The 19,599-nt window shown below is 39.3% G+C and overlaps 1 protein-coding gene across 1 annotated transcript in view; it reads left to right on the top strand.

Moving 5' to 3' along the window:
- Positions 1 to 231: 231 nt before the first annotated feature.
- LOC104470132 (metabotropic glutamate receptor 8) overlaps positions 232 to 19,599 on the top strand; it is a gene marked incomplete at its 3' end in the record, with an annotated part of 150,870 nt that continues 131,502 nt past the window's right edge. Inside the window, exon 1 of the mRNA XM_010084948.1 lies at positions 232 to 741. Within this exon, the coding sequence (XP_010083250.1) occupies positions 232 to 741 (510 nt within the window). The remainder of the gene's footprint in view (positions 742 to 19,599) is intronic.

Here is a 19,599-nt window from a genome sequence, read left to right as displayed (position 1 = left end):
TTGAAAACCACTTCATGCAAAAGCTGATCAACCCATGACATCAGTGGACATCTTTTGTAAAACGCATTTTATGTACTTCTGCTGAGATCCTTTTTCTACCTACCGCATGGTTCTATATTACTTACTGGGCACTGATGGTAGCCTCCAGAAGGTGCAGCTCCAAATGGTCAACCTCATCCCTTAGCAAGAAGAAAATCTGGATATCGGATAGCAACAACGTCTTCAGAAAAAATGGTATACGAAGGAAAACGATTAGTTTCCTGCCATTGTTTCTTCCTGTTAACAGCCAAGTTCTACTGGATACTCACCCTGATGCAAAGAACTCATGGCCAGGAATATGCCCACTCCATCCGACTGGATGGGGACATCATCTTGGGAGGACTGTTCCCCGTCCATGCAAAAGGGGATAGAGGGGTGCCTTGTGGGGAGCTCAAGAAAGAGAAAGGGATCCACAGACTAGAGGCAATGCTGTATGCAATTGATCAGATTAATAAGGACCCTGATCTTCTTACCAATATCACCTTAGGTGTCCGGATCCTTGATACGTGTTCCAGGGACACTTACGCATTGGAGCAGTCCTTAACATTTGTGCAAGCACTGATAGAAAAAGATGGTTCAGACGTGAAGTGTGCTAATGGTGACCCACCTATTTTTGCTAAGCCAGACAAGATATCAGGTGTGATAGGTGCTGCAGCAAGTTCTGTGTCCATTATGGTCGCAAATATTTTAAGACTTTTTAAGGTAAGGAACATTTTCTATCTTTTTTAAAATTTTCACAATGAAATAAGTGAGGTAATTGTGTTGTGTTACCTTCAAAACAGAAGAGTTTTTCAGATTCAGAAATCTGAAATGACTGGTAAAGCAAAGAAAAAAAAAGGAGCAATGATTGCAGACCCTAATTTAAGGTGTCAAATACCTCTTTTGAAATCCTGTGCAACCAGAGTACATTTTAATTCTTTAGGAATTTGTACCCTTATATTTTTACTGCTCACATTTACTCCATATGGAACATTTATGCTCATCGAGACTAGGTTGAAACTGATTTCACAGATTTCCAGGAGAATGAAATATAAGGTTTAAACACAAATCCATTTGTAGCAGAAACAGATAATTTCCGTAAATGGGAAGATATGCTAGTAATAATCAAGTGCTATTAATGTGCACGTGTAGCCAAATGAAGGGTACTGAAATATCTTTGATTTCCTTGAAATCTTAACCTCCTCCATGTCTTTTACAAGGTGATGTTTTTTTCCATACTTTGTTATCGCTTTGTGAGAGATTACTTTTGGACATTGGTTCTACTGGCATTTCCTTCCATGTACTTCATTAAGCTCTGGTATTATAAATAACAGAAAAGTAAACCTGTCACTTTTAAACTTGCTAAATTAGATAGGAAGATGAACATATTCCAAACAGTCAATTTAGTTGGAACAGATCAGACAGCAGACATTTAGTTTTTAATCCTGTGCAATGGCAAACAGATGATGGTAAGCGGAATGCTTTTTTCTACACATGGAACACGTGGAACTTCTGTCTGAACCTGTTACTGTCCTACCACCCACTGCTATTCAGGCTTGTTCCTTCCGTTCAAAAATCTTGCCTTGTGTCCTACAGCTTCACAACCACTGAAGACCACTTAAAGACCATTTCTTTGACTTTGGTGGAGAAGATTCTGGTAATGCTAAATATAGCTGTGATGTATTTTGAAAAGTGTTGCACTTGTTTTCTAATTGTTGTGACTGAGATTGATTAGAAGTGAGGAAAGATTAGCTTTTTTTTTTTAATTATTTTTTTTAAGATTTCTTAAATTGGCAAAGAGTGTTTCAATCACTTAAAGGGAGATTTTTGTCCTTCCCTCTGGTTCTCCCATGAATGGCATAATGATGCATATACAGCTTGGTGGAGGAGTGAAGTGTCTCCTGGGTTGTGGTCAGGTGTTCATTACAATGTAAAAACGGATCCCTAACTGCAGTTACTGCACAGGTTTGAGAGTAGTGGACTTGTTCCAGCCATATGTTTTGCTTGTGAAAGTCAAGCACAGAAAACTGAGCTAAGACTTAAAAATATTCTGTATGGAAAGCAGCTCTGGAGCTGTGCCTGGTGGGGGAGGCCTGTCTTTCCTGGGAATAATGCATGCTGCAGGAGGCGTCTATTTTTAATTTCACATCCTTTTTATGAAGTTGTGTTATCCTATTAAATAATGCATGGCTCTGAAGCAATGATAGATGGAACGGTCACTTTAATACCCATCATAATGCAGGGCCACGTAGCCTGCTGCTGACACCCAGTTTTGAGTTGAACACAGTGCCATAGACTGATTTGAGAAACTAAGCCTTGTAAGACACGCATTAACTGTGAATTAAGAGCAGCAAGAAGGAAAGAGGCCTATGAATTGTCTAAGATAGCGGCAATTTGTCTTCTGAAACCATGACAGCTACCTCCTGATTTCCATTATGCAATAAGATTGCAAATAACGTTCTACTGCAGTCTTAATCAATAGAGGGTCATGTGATATCCCCTCTGGGGAAAGATCTTATTTACCCATTTAATTGATGTAACACAGCTGCTGGCAAAAGGAGGAGACATCTCTTTTAGCTTTAATTATAGATTCTGCTCAAATATTCTTAATAATGTAAAAAATGACAAATTATACCCTTTAATGTCTGATGTTGGACCTGCATCTGAGTCTGTTTTTACACCTTCTTCTCAGAAGTAGATCTGTGATCTCTGCATGAGTAAAGGCTTCTGGATAAGGCCCTCATATAGCAGCGCTATAGAAACCATTCACAACGGTTATAGCGGGAAATTAGGGGTCATTTGCCAGAAATATAGAAGTATAATCCAGTTTGGATTGTACTCAGACCAAAGACATAGGCTGATATTCTCAGCTGATGCATCCCCACAGCTCTGCAGCTGAGGACCAAGACCTTGGTCCATGGTCTTGAAGGCTCCAGGTATGAAACTGTGTTTTCTTTATCTTGGTATATGTCAAGGCTGGGCACTCAGATAGAATAAACGCCTGTACTTCTATTGAAATCAGTGATCGCCATCATGCAAATACCTGTTTCCATTATATCCAGGATCAGTGTGATTCATCTGTATTTCTGTCTAACAGTTCTATTCAGCAAGTTGAACCTGTAATTTGAAGTTTAGTATTGCTTTAATATCTACTCTGAAGTTCCTAAATGTCAGGACCACATATTTTTTGAGAACATTGTCATCCAGTAAAATTTTAATCTGTGACGAATTGTGGGAAGTATATTATATCACTCAATGTGAATATACAAACAAAGATAGCCTGAGAAGTAATATACTCAGCAGCTTGGATTTTCATGCTGCTGTTTTTTTATCTTTCTTGCATATTTTTTCTTTCTTTTACTGATTTTATTACATAAATCATAGAGGTCAATAGTCCTATCTGATGATCCAGTGAACAGCATAAACTGATTGATAGTTATGGTATCCTTTTATCTAAGTGTCTTCATGAGAAGAAAGTGGGAGGGCACCAATGCAAATGACCTTGATCTACAGCCTTTCTCTTGGTCAAATGGCTCACCTTGAACTCTTCCCTGTCCTCTCTCCTTTTGTGAATTTCCAGGCACACTACAGCTTAACAAGTGATCTTCTGCCATTAGTAGGTCCAAAACATTATAGTTCAAATTTGGACAGCCTAAATTTCACCTGTTGATGATCTTAGACCTTTCAGAGGCACTCTACAAACAGGAAACACTTGTTCAAGGAGTTAATTGTTTGAAAGTGAACCTGTCATTCCTTGATTATCATAAGGAGGCTTCTTTTTTGCCTTATATTATTTTGGTGCTTGATGCAAAAAAAGATTATGTGAAACAGTTGCTTATTAAGCTTTCAGAACTTGGAGGTGGTCTTGCCGCAAATACAGCTGAAGAAGAAGGAGAGGACCTCCAGAGGCAAGCACAGAAGGAGAGTGCTGGGTAGTAACACAGTTGCTACCCACTCAAACAGTTCTTCGTGGATCTCAGGATGGATTGTTCCCTGTTGAAGTTACTGGCTTATCCTTTTATTGTTGCTTTTGTCAGAGAGCATCAGAGAGCATCAGGAGTGGGCTGCTTCACAACAGAAACTGAGACAGGAGCTGAGAGGACAGCAAGGCAAGAAGGGCAGTGGTCTCGTGAATGGGGAAACAGACTCACCTGGCTGAGAAGAATCAAGCACGTCCATCCATGTAACCAGGTTCAGCCAACAGTTCAGTGATTGCAAGTCCGTAGTAGTAAGGGAGGTAGATGGTCAACCAGGAGGTCAGGTCAGCAAGGCAAGTTCAGGTCAGCAACACAAGGACGTGGCCAGCAAGTTGCATGACCAGCAGCACAGCTTGAGCAGGAGCCCAGGGCAAGGGACAGAGCAGCTGGTGAGCTGGTGAACAAACAAGAGGGACAGAGGTCCTGGTGAGGCTTCTCGTCGCTCTTCCTCACAACTCATCTGTTTTCCTGGGCTGAGCCACAGTTGTATATCTGTACTATATTGGAGATGACCTTGAAAACATGGAGCGAAATCCAGGGCTGGGGAAGGGAAGGTGTTGCAGAGCCTGTCGGTGCATTCAGGGCCTTGACTTTTTTTTAGCATTTCCCATGGCAGTGACTGTAAAAATTGAACAGACGGGTGTAGATCAGCCTCTTTCCTTTCTTCTGGTGTGCCAGGAGCTGCTCTTTCCTCTGGGTGACATTGTTTTGTTTTTTTTTCAGTTTGGAAGTCCTGCTGCCAAGTTGCTTTCTGTTTAGCTTGAGGGCATGGATGTCCCCATTGGCCAACACTCACTAACACAAAGGCAACTTTTCAGTGGGTCACTCAAAATCTTACTCTTACCCCCTTCTCTGCCTTTGCCTCACTGAAATTTTGGCTTCCCGTGGGGTGCTCAGGCACAGCCAGGTGGTAGCCATTAGCTTTTTAGTGTGATGCTTGCAAGCATTTGGGCTGTTCCCAGTCCCTGAAAACTTGGCCTGGAGGAAAGAAGAGACTCTGTAGCTTAGCTTACTTCATGTATTATGTTCCCTGTATTCAAAGCTTCTACTTGCTTCATGTCTGAATAACTCATGTCAATGGTTAAAATCTGCTGGAGAAAAGAGAGATATTTGTTTATGCTGGTGTCCTCCCATCTAAAAACCTCATGCTATTTCTCAACTCCTTGGTATGCTCCATCTGTCACCTTCACACATCTTGTAGCCAGTGTCACAGTGGAAGCTTCCTAGGGTGACGGTTTGCATGTGAATTGAGACGGGTGGACAGTATGCTTAGTGAATTGTGATCTTAAGCTTTTATGTATATATTTCTGTACATGTGTATAAAGCCAAAATATTCACCAACAGTTTTATTCCTTTCCTTGCTTTGCCTTGCCTTGTCTTCTGTTTTATCCTCTTTTCCCAAGACTAAATGACTTATTTCCTCTTTTTGGTCAAATTCCCTTCTTGCTGCACCACTATAATCCACTTTAATAGCTGCTGTCTGGAGGGACCAATATTCACTTCATGCACATTTGCCTTATACATTTCATACACATTTACCTCTTCAGAAGTACAAGCACAAATGACATTATGGAGTTACTCTTTCAACATTATGTGCAACTATCTGAAAGGCAAGGGATAGTTTCTTTCAGTAAATGTAAAGTAAGTGAATGCATTAGTTCCCTAAGCATTTTGTTTATTTGTTTTGATTTTTTTCTTTGCCTAATTTTGGGTTTTAGCATATATCTTTGGCTGTCAGCCTTGCACAGCTACCAGAGCTGTACCTGGTTGATGCTTTTTTAGGCTCAGTTGCAGGTCTTTTTATGTCTGACTGACATTTGGCACCCTTGCTACCTTGTGTCCCACACCTGCACACATCATCAGGCAGGCATCCCAGAACTGAGGGAATGACCGTTATACAGAGCCAAGCCTCACCAAACTTGATAAATACAGAACTCTGTATTTAATTGTGGCAATACAGCGCATCTCATGATTGAAGGGAACATGATGTAAATAAAATGTAGTAACATTTTACCACGTAATTTCAGAGAGCACATACATATTTTTGTGAGGCAGCCTGAACTATACACAGATCCTGACTCTATATCTATAGAAATTTTTGCACCTCGTGAGCATTTCTGACTTGAAAGGCTCTAGAGGGATACAGGAGTTGGTCTTTTCCATATCTGACTGCAGGGTCTTTCCATAACTTAAGAGCTTTACCATGTACTTTATGAGAAGTGAAGAAGAGGCTCAAGAATTTTACCCAATACATTTGCATTCACAAATAAAAAATGTGCTGCACTGGTTAAAATATATCAATTTTCTGTTCACTCTGTTGTGCTACATTTGTCTATAACATTTTCTGCTGCATAGTATTTTAAATTTGAAATAAATTTTTTTTTTGGTGGTTGAAACATATGTGGAAAATCTTGTGTGAATTGTGAAAAAAATTGTTGTTAGTAGGGAGAAGATGACTGAAACATTTTGAAATCAGCTCTTAAGATGAACAGATTTGTTTTACTTTTGTTCTAGATAATATTTTCACTTTTTGAATCATTTTTAATTATAAAAGGAACCCATTTCCAATACATCCCATTTAATTTTACAGTGTTTTTTGTAGCTTGTTACAAGCACGCATCTGTTTAGTGCCTGAGTGTCTTGTTATTGGCTGGAAAATATCATTATAATAATTCTTTTAAAAAAAAAATCAGCTTCTTTTACATAGAAACAACATTAATCTCTCTTTACATTTCCATGGTAGTATATACTTGATTATGCAAAAACATCTTTTAAGTCAGCCGTGATTCTTCTGTCAGTACCAGTTTAGAGGTGTTATGGTCAAGAGAGGCAAACACCAGGTCAATGCAAAGATAAAATTAAAGGTACTTTACAAGTATCAATAATGAAAGAGTTGGGAAGTTTTTTAGTTGCAACCAGAGGAAATAAAAGGTTTTCAGATTCTGTGAAACCTGCTAGGACTGATTAGCATCAAATTTTATTTGTGCTAAGCTGCTTGAGGCAAGGGAGTACAAAAGCAACTTGATGCATTCATTTAGTATTTTACAGTTTATTGCTTCCTTAAATATTCCTCTAAAGATCTAATATTTTTAGTCTTCTCCAATTCCTGGATGGAGTTATAACTAGTGGTTAGAGCAAAGGGTCAATCTGATTTCCTGTATTATTTTCCATGTTTGTCATTGCTTTGCTACAGGGCTTTAGAAGCATCTCTTGGTCTTTTTGTGGTTCCCTTTTGTCATTTCGATTTGATTGTATTTAACCGTTTCACAGGAACATCAACTCTAAGCTTGATTAATGTTTGTTAAATGGTTTGAGACATCTCCCCTGTTCTTGTAGGCAAGCTGAAGCTGTCTAAAATGTTGAGGTTTTTATGTCATTCCACAACGACAGTATGTGAGCACCTTACAAAGAGACTGCAGCTATTAAAGACCAAAGTCTGGTTTTCTTTCTGCTGCCCTGAGGGCCGTTGAGACTACACATATATACATTTTTCCCTCACATGAAGGAAACTGCACATGCAGAGAGAATTATTTCACCCTTTCATGGCTGAAGTTTTGCTGAGTTCCTACAAGTGTATGAGGGTTGTTCATATGTGACAGAGGACCCTGAGTTATTTGCTAAATAATACCTATATTAGTATAGATATAATTCATAATTTCACAAATCAGAAGACCAAAACACTGAGAGGAGTCTACCAGTTCTGTTCAACCAGGGCTCACTAAGGCACAGAAACGCAAACTCTACACTGGGCTTTTAAAAAAATATCTTGTGTTAGTAGGAGGTACTTTTTACACCTCTGCTAGTAAACAAATTTTACCTGGCATAGTTCTCTGGCGCCAAGGCCAGCTGACACAGACAATCCACATCCATATCATTAACTCCTTTATTCCTGCAAATCATGGGGCTGCATACAAGTAACTGGGAAGGAATGATTCCTGACCTGTGCTGACTTCTGTAGTCTGTCTGGAAGTTGGGAGACTTGACTGGCACGTCTGGCTGATCTACGGACAATCCTGACAGTCTAGTGGCCAAGGCAGCTGAGCTGGTGCTGAGGGATGCACCCTGAGATGATGTGATTTACCAGCACAGACATTGCTGCTGATTTCTCAGCACAGAGCTCCTCTGCTCCTACGTCACAATGAAGTGAAGCCAAGACACTACAAGGATCATTGATGCTGTTTCGGTGTTTTAGTACAGCAATGTTAGTTTTATTAGCCATGATGAGAACTGATATAAGACTTTTTTTTTTTTCCCTGGTGGATAATTGTTTCAGCACAGTGACAGCTGTACAATACAAATAGTCCTGCATTCTGACTGTCATCGGAAGCCAGGCACTATTGTGTGTTACAGCTAACTGGTAGATTTTGTGGGTTTGTGGATTTCCATCCTTATTACTTTCCCTAAAGCACGTTGTGCTTTTAGGATTAAACTGGTTTACAGTGCTTAAATGTATATCCTTGTGTTTACTAGCATTTATCAGAGAAAAATAGTCATCCAAACAAAAGTCTTCCTGAAGGACACTAATTCCACATGAATGAATTAAATAACCAAGAGCAAAATGCTCCTCTGGGCTGGGACCTACATATGCTCCCAGATCAGAAAGCAAGATATTACATCCCCTATTCTTCTGACAGGACAATTAAGCATTTAAGTGAGGCCTTAAATTAGGAGGCTGTTTGCCCTTGGCTGCCTGTGTCCTCAATAGAGAGAGTAAAATGCTTTCAGAGGAGCACTAGATCAGGTCTATGAGTGTGGATGCATCTTTCATGTTTACAGAAAGATGATGGGTTGATCTGTGCTTCCACTTTCACCAGAGAGAACCTCTTCTCACTGGACGGCTTTGGAAGACTTGCAAGGAAGTGATAGGTGGCTCTGTACACATTTATGAGAAGATTTTAAATGCCTGCAAGGGTGATGCCAGTTTCTTAATTCCTCCCTACTTTCCTGCAGGATTTCATTATTCATCTCCTTTTCTCTTCCATTTCTCTGCCCCACTCTATTTCTCTCTCTTTTTGTCTTAAGAAAAGCTACTTTTTGACCATTGTCCCCATTATTTTTCAAATGAGTAGTTTATTCCACAGTGTCCAAACAAGATTTTTTTTCAGAGGTGCTGAATAAGCAAGGTTCTGACTGAGGCACAGTTTCTGTGAGTCGTGAGGATGGGTGAGTCAGCAGGAGAAAAGATGGAGTCTGGGTGACAAATGAGTGGGACCTGTCTATGGCAGTAACAGAATATGAGGGAAATGCTTGTTGAGAGATTTACCCCTAAACGGACAAGAGTCTCTCCTTTTTACCTCACTGTAGGACTTTTTGTCTGGCATTTCAGATAGATACCTGTCTCTAACTCTTCTCTGAAATAAATTAATTCTGATGGTAATGCTGAGATATTCCATGGTATTGCAAGAGCTCGCTTCCTATTGTACTTCTTTTATAGCTTGGCACTATGGAACAGGAGCAAAAGTTATTTTTCTGAGGTGGAATAACTCATATTTTGAGTTTTGGCTTATGTTCTTTCATAGGAGGTGCCTTCAGCATTTAGTTGTCTAGCCGCAGTATTTGTAGAGGCAGAATCGAGATCTTTATTCCTTCTCCTCTGACACATTTACACACATGGTTTTTCTATAAACTTAAAAGTAGCAAAAGGACCATATCTCTTTTTGGGTATCATTTCACAAGAAGCTGCTAACAACTTCTATCAGCTTTTTACTCCGATAGTGGTTCTGTCACATTTAAAATACCATTACAATCTCCTCCCAGGCTGGGTAAAATTTTGTCAAGCAACTCCATTGCGTTATGATAGCACTGATCCCCTATAGTGAGTGTTAATCTTATTCAGATAAATTTTCTTTGGTTTTTGTTTTTAAAGTCCTTTGAAATGTTAAGGTCTTAGCAAAAAAGTTATCACCACAGTCATATGTACGCTATTCTTTAGAGAAGCATTTCAAAGAGGCCGTGGATCTTGCAATACTTCTCCTGGCCTGACACTTCCAAAACAAAGCCCAAGAAAAGAGCTGAAGAAAGGGCTGGCTTTCTTACCACTCTTATTTCTTCTTTTGGTGCCATGAGTGTGCTTCAGTTATATCAATAGTGCTGAAAGCCCCCTCCAGAAGAGCTGACTTCTTTGAGGGCTGTCATCTAGACAAGGACTCGCCAGTCTAGAGGGTGTGCCATATGAATGGAGATGGAGGCACAGGAGGTCTCAAGACTTGCCTATTTGGATGTTATATTAAAGGACTGTTAATTGAAGGGGAGCATGGGCTAAAATGTCGAGAAGCACTGCTATAGAAGACAATACATACTGGCTAATAATATAAAGGAGGGCTGTATGTGTGCTTTTGCACGTGTATTTGCTACATTATTATATTACCATAAATTCAGTGGCTCTGGGCTACATAGTCTGAACAACCTTTCATGAGACTGCTGTGGGAGAAGAGAATGTATCTTGGTAATCCAAGACAAGGAACTCATTTATCATTAGGAGCAGCATAAAAAATCCTGGGGATTCAGACTATGCTCGTTGCGGTGGTGTCTGGGACCAAACAAAAGCATGTCCTGAAGAAAGAGAGAAACAGGCTGGTATTATACATTGAATGGAAAATGTGAAGGCCCAGGAATCCCCAGACTCCAGAAGGCTTACTGCAGTGGCACAACTTGTTTTATGATTCAAATATCTGCCTTCTGCTGAGTTCAGGAGCAGCAGACAAGTAGTATAAGTGACTACATTCTTCTGTAGCTAGCCACATAGGCCCTGTTTGTTGAGTTCTGCTTACTCATAAGGAAAATAGAGTCTGATTTTTGCCTCAATCTCATTTAAATGAAGAAGAATTCCTGGGAAAACAATGAATTCCAGGGAAGCTAGTGAATCATAACACTGTAAAACTGGATTTATCCAGAGGGAAATTATGTCCTGTGTCCATGCAAAATTGCATCCCATTGGTATTACTGTCAGTGGGCTTTCTAGTCCAGCACAGGAGTTCAACAGGTGTGTAGCAAAAGTGGATTATCACTTAATGACGTTTTCAGGTATGATCATGGTGATGCTCTTGTGGTCTCAGTTTGCAAAGAGATATGGATATGTTCAGTTGGAAGAGAGATGACTTGTTTCTGTGGGACAGCACTGGTCTTGGGTGAGCTGTCAATCTGATCACCACAGATATGCATCTGCAGAGTGGCTTTTATAACATGGAGTAGCTAAAAAAATAACAATCCAAATTCTACTAATGAAAAGGATTGTTATTTTTTAGCAGAGCACAGACATGTATGGCTAGGATATTGTTTCAGGAGGAAAAAAACGAGTTGACTATTGGAAAAAAATATTGCCAAGAAATACTCTATTGTACATTGTCTAAAGGTTAATCTGTTTTTTTTCAGGACAGGAGAAATGCCAAATCTCTTACTTCCTAGCTTTCTGAAAATAAGATTGTATAGAAATATAAAAAATATAAATTTTTGTATCAGTGGGAAAATTATCTAGGTAAAGTAGGCAGTGTTTTCCATTCCTAACTTTGATGGTTCTGTTTGTGATTTCTTACATAACAAAGCACAGGATTTAAAAGTTGCCAGCTGCTATATTTAATTTCTAAAGTGTGAAAAAAATACGTATTGTCCTGGGGATTAAAAGGCTGCTTCTCTTTGTGCTCAGTTCAGGCAGAACTGAAGTGTTTGTAATGAAAATAAAAGCTATTAGAAAGCATGAAACATGAGAAAAAATAAATGTGTTTATGTCTTTGTTGGACAGGATTTGACGATGGCCTTTGAAAGTTTAAGTGTAAACATTTATCTTATTAACCAGCGTTTCTTTATTTTTGGTACATGTTACAAACAATTCTACTTGCAAAACCTAAATGCAGTCAGAGCTGTTGTTTCAGACCACTGGGAACTGTTTTCCCAAATATCTTCTGAACAGCAAAAACTCATGAACTGTGAGCTAGTTCACATCTCCAGTACCAACTGAACAGCATTTTGGAAATTGGATATGTAAGGTATTTGAGACAAGATGTACTGCAGAGAAAGAATAATATCTGTAGGCTAGTATCAGGGACTGGAATGTGAAGGGAGGGAAGCTATGCTGTATACAGGAGTGTGAAAAGCTTGCATTTGGAACAGATGCTGAAAGTGCCCCGTGACTCAAGGTATGATTTCCTGCCGTTCCTGCCAAGTTTCAAAGCTCTTTTTTTTTTTTTTTTTTTTTTTTCTCTCCTTATTTCTATTTTTAGGTTGAATAGCAAAGGACTTGTGCTTCAGGAATGAAGTTCAAGTTATTTTATTGCCTTTTTGAATAAATAGTGTTTGATTCTGGCGTGCAGGAGAGAATGAGAGTAAAGATGTGAAAAGCTCATGACAACACAGAGTATTTTTGGGATGGGTTGCATAATCACTCGGATCAATGGCAAGCTGCAAAGCTTTGTCTGAGTGTGACTGCCCCCACTGTGTGGTACTGCCCATTGAAGCCTTACATCCTTTGTCTTGCTTCACCACAGATTTTCTCTCTGACCTTGGGCGAGTCATGCTGAACTGAATCTTCAGCCTGATGGCTAAAGCCTGTGGAACTCAGTGCCCAAGTGGCTCTGGAGGACTGAAGTGCAGGGTCCTCTGCCCCTGCTTCCCTTGTGTAGCCCAAGGGATTTGTGAATATAAAGGCTCCTCCATAATCAGATATAAGAGTGAGGGGTGGGGCCATATAAGTACCTCAGATAGCTAGTTCTTAACGAGGGATTCCTTGTATCCTCTTACATAGTTCCCTCCCCTGGGTTTTTCTGTGAAAGGGGATTATCCAACTCACTCTATGATTTAAATAAATGAGTCATCAGTCTCTGGAGCAAGTGGCAAAATATGCCTGACCTGCAATCAGAAACTGTGCATCCTCCTTCAGAAACCATGACTGTCAAAGAAACTGAGCCTCAGAGTCAGAAAAAGAAATGGATTATTGTCCAGTAAAAGTAAAATTGTTAAAACTCTGTACTATGCAATCTATACTAGAGTGACTGGGAAGAAATAATGTCTGCCATTATTATGACAAAGCACGAAATTAAGTAGTGTAGCATAAAAGAAAATTAAACCAGGTGTGTGCAACTATATATTCTACTTAGCTGACTGTTTTTTTTTTTTTTTTGTTGTTCTTAAATGCTTAAGAAGAGTGATAGTCAAATCAATTTTGTAAAAGACTTGATACCTGACAATTATTCCAGTTTATTTCTTGGTGTCTCAGGAACCATTTTTTTTTTGTTTCATTTTTTCAGGCTGGTTTCATTAAACTTTTGTTTACTAATCTCTAGTTTGAGTAAAAATCCCTATGTATAGTGCAACATTTGGCAGCTGTGTGGCAAATAACGGCCTCATTTATTTACCAGGAGTGAATTGGGAACTAAAAGGGCCTTCCATACCTTTTAGAAAAGGTGATTCCTATTTTTAAGTTTTCTTCTTTTCAGTTGTTTTTAACATACCCAAAGTTAAATGCAATATTGTGAGCTAGGCTGTGCAAATAATTAGTCAGTTTGACAGCTGAACTGAAAATAAACATTCATTTTAATCTGAACGAAAATGATCATTTTGAATTGGGATTTGGGGGCTTCTCTATTTGGTTGGCTTTTTTTTTTGTTTTATTTTATTGACGAAAGCTCTCCAAAATGTTTTGGTTTGTGTTAAGTCCTAACTTATATTCTGCATGAAACAAAGTATTGCTATATTATTGCTATTTTGGAAATTTTATAATTAAAAAAAGTGATAGGTTTGGGATGCCAGTCTTGGGTACCGTTCATTGAGTGGTGGTGCCCTTCTTATCACGGTGTGTTTACTCATGATTTACACAAGGCTCTTGGACAATTTCTTCCTTTTGGATTCAGAGCAGGGAATCAAATATAGTTTAGGAGATGGGATGGCTCAACTCCAGTCCCCACAACAACAGAAAAAACTGTTTTATAGTAAAATTAAGAGTTCTGGTCACAGAGGGTGAGAGCTCGGCAGAAGGAGGGACACCAGGGCACTCTATATAATTTAGCTTCCCTGAGCTTCCAGCCCATGACTTTTCTTTCTGTCAGAACAGGTCTTATTCCTCCAGTCTCCCATGTGAAGGACTTTCCCTGGAGAGCTCTAATCTCATAACTCTTTGTCAAAACAGGCCTGTAATTGTTCATCTCCTTCTTTGAAAGCTCCTTCCCGCTCTTCTCCATCTGAACAGCTGTACACAAGTTAATGCTGCTGTTGCCAGATGCTGTCTATTCACTGCTGATAAGCTTTCACAATGGGAACATTTTATTTCATCTATGCTAAAATTCATTAAACATTCATTAGAGCAGTGATTTGAACTTGCCTATTCCTGTTCCTTGCTGAATACTGGACTATATGGTGAATTACTCTCAAACGGATTCAATGGAAGCCTAATTGTTTATGAAAATATGAAAGGAGAGACTTTGATGTCCAAAACCCCTATAACTCAATGGTTAGTTGTTCCCAGCTGAGTACTCTAACCACCAGGCTATTATGTATAATAAGGACAGCTACTACAGCCTCATTTTTCCTTTTGGAACATACTTGTGCATTGAGAGGATAAATTACCAAGAAATGACAGATACGTGGTGACAGAGACTGAAACCAAAGGAAAACCTTTATAGAAGTTCTGCTGAATGCCATGGGGAAACCTAACAGTAAATCACATTTGAATACTGTAACATTCATTTAGATCCTTTAGCCATGGATTTCAGAGCTTTTCTCTTTAAGATGAAGTTTGAAAGTCTTGGCCAGAATAGTAACACAAGATTTGTCTCACCTTTGTCTTCATCTGCCTCGTTTAACATAGACCTAAAGGACAGACCCTTGTATTCATATGAATGCCTGAATCATGCCCCGTGAGTCTGAAGTGCAAGTGGTCTTCTGGAAATGCCTATGTATGTTCTTCAATTGTAGATTAAGACCTAGTGTCTTCCAGAGACTATGAATTTCTAAGCACCTACTGCTACACAGTACTGACCATCCCACTTCTGAACTTCTGAATGCCCAGCAAGCCCTTCAGTATCTAGGGCTGATACCTCTGCAGTGCAAAACCCTTGCCATGAACTGTCTTATTTACATACTCTCATAAAATGTAGATGGTTTCTGTTCTTGATATACAGGCTTGTAATTACTTTTGTTTTGTCTTACCCATAGGACTTTGTAGAAGAACTGTAGAGATTTTTGTTTTGAATATAGAAAATCAGAGGACACTCCTACAGCAGCTATTGACAGTGATATTTGTCATTCTTTCTTCAGGCTATTGTGAATATTGTGGATACTATAGTTATTCAGGCAGACTGATATAATAATAAATAATGCTGTATTTTACTTCATAGCTCCTATTTGCAGCAACGCTCCAGGCGCCTCCTTATAATACACTAAAGACCATTAAAATATTCAAACACACAGAAAATGAACCATAAAAATAATGTCAAATGGACAAATAAAATGAAATAATTGGACTATGACGGAAGCTTTTTTTTAAAAAAAATCTGGCATGCATGTCTCTCTGAACAGTTAGGTCTGTGGCTTTTTTTAACTGAAGGCTCAGGATGTGGGGAGGGCTGGAGCAGGCAGGGGCAGCATATGACCAACATTTTCTGCAAGTAATAATGAAAGAATACAGTAGTTATGACTTTAATTAGGACACTTTTCAGATCCACTGACTGAAAAAAATTGAGTTATGGAGTTGGATGTCAATATATATGAATCTCACTGATGTTACTAAAAGTTTCTGTTGAAAAGATTAAGGGGAAAAAAAAAACATCATATACATATTTATTCCCACTTTGTAAGAGCTGAATTCTGCATTCTCTGTGCTGTACCACACGCCAAGGAGAGCAGAAAGTGATGGCAGGAGCCTGAGACCTTTAAGCAGGCAGTGTTCCGCAGAGAGATGCAATACCACTACATCAAAGTGGCTGTACTTTTGGAGGAGTAGAGTTGTCCTTTGCCTCAAACCAGCTTGTGCATGCGCTACTATTAACATCAAATTTTATCTGGCAATATATCAAATAGGGACTTTTCTTTGTTTTACAAAAAACAACCCTGTGTGTTCTTTGATGTGCTGGATCAGCCTGCCCTAAGCCAACAAGTTAAAAACCATCCACCCTGCCTACAGTGGCCCGTTGTCCTTTGTGCCAGGAAAGCCTGCAGCAGCTGAACATTGACTTTGCAGGAGGAAGTTCTCAGTATCCCAGGCCAAGTGTTCTCTCGTGGGCATAGGCTCAGTTTCTGTCTGTAGTAATGAGAACGTCTGAAACTGGTTTAAGGGCATTAAGTAACTCGTGGAAATTTAGTGCCAAATGGTACGTGAAAGTTTCCTCTTCTTTTAGTTAACTGCTGGAAAACATTCTAGAATGGTGTAAATTAAGAAATATTTATTGCTACCTTAAAAAAACTGAAAGAAATACTTCGGTCTTTTCAACACACAGGCCAGCGTAGCACTTTGGTAAGGCTGCTATAGTGACTTGAAAAGTCTCTCTAACAAGCGTGTAAGTAAACCTTGATAGTAATACTGCAAATTGCAAAATGCAGCTACAGACCTGTCCTAGAAAAGCTTAACAGTACTTAATGTACTTTTAAGCAAAAGAACATCAAGTAGGCACAAGCAGAAAGACAACGCTAGTAAAATTCTGCTGCTGGTAAGAACTTGTAAAACCAAAAGTAATGTATTCATGTATCTTTGATCATTTTACAGTGCTACATGCGTTTTTTGGAAAATGATTTAACTTGCTGTAAATTATGTCTGAACTGGCCATCTATCACTGCACAGTCTGTCTGCAGTACTTACAAATCCAACACCCAGAATTACAAGTGTAATTACATGCTTCTGAAACATATGCCATAATTTATGGATATTAAGCAAGTATAAACAAGAGATCAGATCCTAGTGTAAGCAGTCATCCAAGAAATCATCTTGACATTTATTTCATTAAAACCTTTCTTTCACTAAGACAGCCAGAACATACCTGAGTAGCACTATCAACACAACTGCAGATGCTTGCCAATTATGGCATGTCTGCAAAGCAAAGGCTCAGGTACATACATACAGTTAACACTTAATTTTCGGTTACATTTTGCACATGTAGTTATGTAGGTGCTTATGATGCTCCCTTATTATTATTATTATTAATCTCACACATGAGATTTATATATAGGACTTAAATAGCAATAGCCCTTTTCACCTATTTGTACTTTTGTGTTAACATTCAGTGTAATTTGAATTAGAAAACTGAGTAAAAAGGCTCAAGCCCTAGAGACCTGGTGGTTTACTGGCTTGAGATCCTGCTACGAACAGGAGTGGAGAAAGAGGAGCGAGTCTGGGTGTGCTGGGTGAGGTGTCCCCAGGGCAGACTGGCAGGTTGGTGCCATACTTGCTGGGCATAGCTGCAGACGTGAGCATGGGAGCAAGATGGGTGCTCAGACTCCCAGCCAGGATCTTCCACACCCTGTGTCTTACTGCAGTACTGAGAAGGCAATGGGGAGGCTAATATTGTGCAGATTGGAAAATTGATTTTTATTTCCTGTTGTCAGCATTACCCCTGAGACTCTGTGTCTGCCTTATCCCTTCTGCTAGGCAGTGCTTTACTCTGTGAACACTGCCAGGGAAATCTGAGAACTAGAATAAACCAATATTTTGAAAAGAGGCAATTCTGGCAACCAGTCCCTGCCAGGGGCAAAAAGATGCAACAGCTGATATTAAATGGTATTAATGTAGAATTAAAGTATCAGTTTTTATAGAGGGATGGAAAATAGGTCTTGGCAAATAAAACTTATTATCTTTTTAGCAAGATTTTGAGTTGTAAAGCTAATGGCATTGACTTTTGTAAACCTCAGTGCCAGAAGTAATTCTGTGAGGTAGTGAGGTAGCTTTAACCTTACCTTATTTAATAAGACCATCATAAATATATATATATTTTAATTCAGTTCTTTATATCAATACCATTTGTAGCTTGGGGTTTATCTGAATAAACTTTTGCTTGGGGATGGGAAGGAAGGTTTGTGGGGAAAAGTCCTCCACGTAGCTACTGCTGATATTGCTCTAATGCCAATGCCTGATTCAGTGAAGGAAATGTTTCCTCCCCAGACTGGCAGTGCTCCTCTACAGCCCCTCTGGGCGCTCCTTCCTGATTATGAGCCAGAAACTGGTGGGTTGTTGTAGCCAGTTTTTCTTGAACCTTTTTGTCTGTGCAGCTTGTTTCTAAGGTTTTCTTGAGTATCTGTGAGGCACTGAGTATGCTGGTGGGAGCTGAAATCTCTGTATTTGCCAGGACTTCTCTGATGGCCTTCAAAATAGGCGAGCACCATGGTGAGAGAACTGCTGGTGAAAGGCGAGGAGATAAGACTGTGTCAGGGCAGTAAAGCCTACAGACTTGCAGAGTTGCAGCAGATTTGTGTGGTCTCTTTAGAGAAGCAACTGGGAGAATGGGGTTGATGAATTCAAGTGCTTCACTTCTGTTCGAGAGTGCAGTGGACAGACAGGTTCCGAAAATCCTTAGAAGTGGTCGGTAATATTGCTGCTCTCTCCCAGGAAAGTGTAGGAAAGGTATGTTTCTTTTGTCTTTTTTGGGATATTTCTGGTCGTATAATCTGTCAGTTGTATTGTTAATCAATAGAAGGTCCAAGCTCAAACATTTGTTTTCAGGTTGATAATAACCATGGAAAGTGGTAGCTACCACCTGTGTAACTTACTCTTTCCCATGCACAGCAGTTTACAGCCTCATTTATCAATATCTCTCTTCTCAAGTCTTAATGAAGAAATTAGACACCAAAAATTCAGTCTTTTAAAATTACGTCATTATTTTTGAAAGATTATGACCTTAAACCCTGTATTTTATAACAGGCTAACAGTTTTTCTTCAACCCCTAACAGCAGCGTGATGAAATTGGGGTGTTTTTTCATATATTGCTTTGCATTTCTTACTTCTTTCCTTTGTTTGGTCATAAGGCAACAATGCACTCCTGTATCAGGCACTTTTGCCTCATTGGCAAGCTCCTCAGGCCCCCGCACTGGCATTTTGCAGTTGCCTTAGGGGATGGCCTTGTGGTTAATCTACAGACGGACTGTCTGAGCCGCCTTGCCCTCTGTTCAACACACTGATCAAGAAAAGGTGCTCTTTACTCTGTACTATGCGTTCAGTTGTGCTATCTTACCTTCCTGCTATCAGCTTGGCAAGATGCTACCATTTGTATAATCTGAATTTATTGTTTTCCTGTTAGCTCAGTCACCCAAGCCATTTCAAGGTATCTACACTGAGCCAAAAGAAATGGGGCTCATAGGTCAAGGTTATTAATGTTCTGTATGTTGCAATATAAAATCCTAGCTCAATAACAACAACAACAACAAAAAAAAGAGCAAATACTGACTTTATCCAGAAGTTGTTGCTAAAATTGTCCTGTAGGGAGCCTGATCAAAAACTTGATAGTTTATAATGAGATTAGAATAACTACTGCTTAGTTTGTGCTTTGATCTCAGTGATCAGTTGCAAATACAAGGTTGGGAAAGAATAGTCAGGATGAATATTTGAAAATTAATCCTGTATAACAAAATATATTCTTGAAAGATCTATGGATAGAAGGCAAATTTTTCAGGGCGTAGTAATGTTGGTACCACT

The sequence above is a fragment of the Pterocles gutturalis genome, unplaced genomic scaffold (assembly GCF_000699245.1).
Source record: "Pterocles gutturalis isolate BGI_N339 unplaced genomic scaffold, ASM69924v1 scaffold18370, whole genome shotgun sequence".
Taxonomy (NCBI): domain Eukaryota; kingdom Metazoa; phylum Chordata; class Aves; order Pterocliformes; family Pteroclidae; genus Pterocles; species Pterocles gutturalis.
Note: the sequence above shows the minus strand (reverse complement) of the source record. Positions and strands in the feature narration are given on the sequence as shown.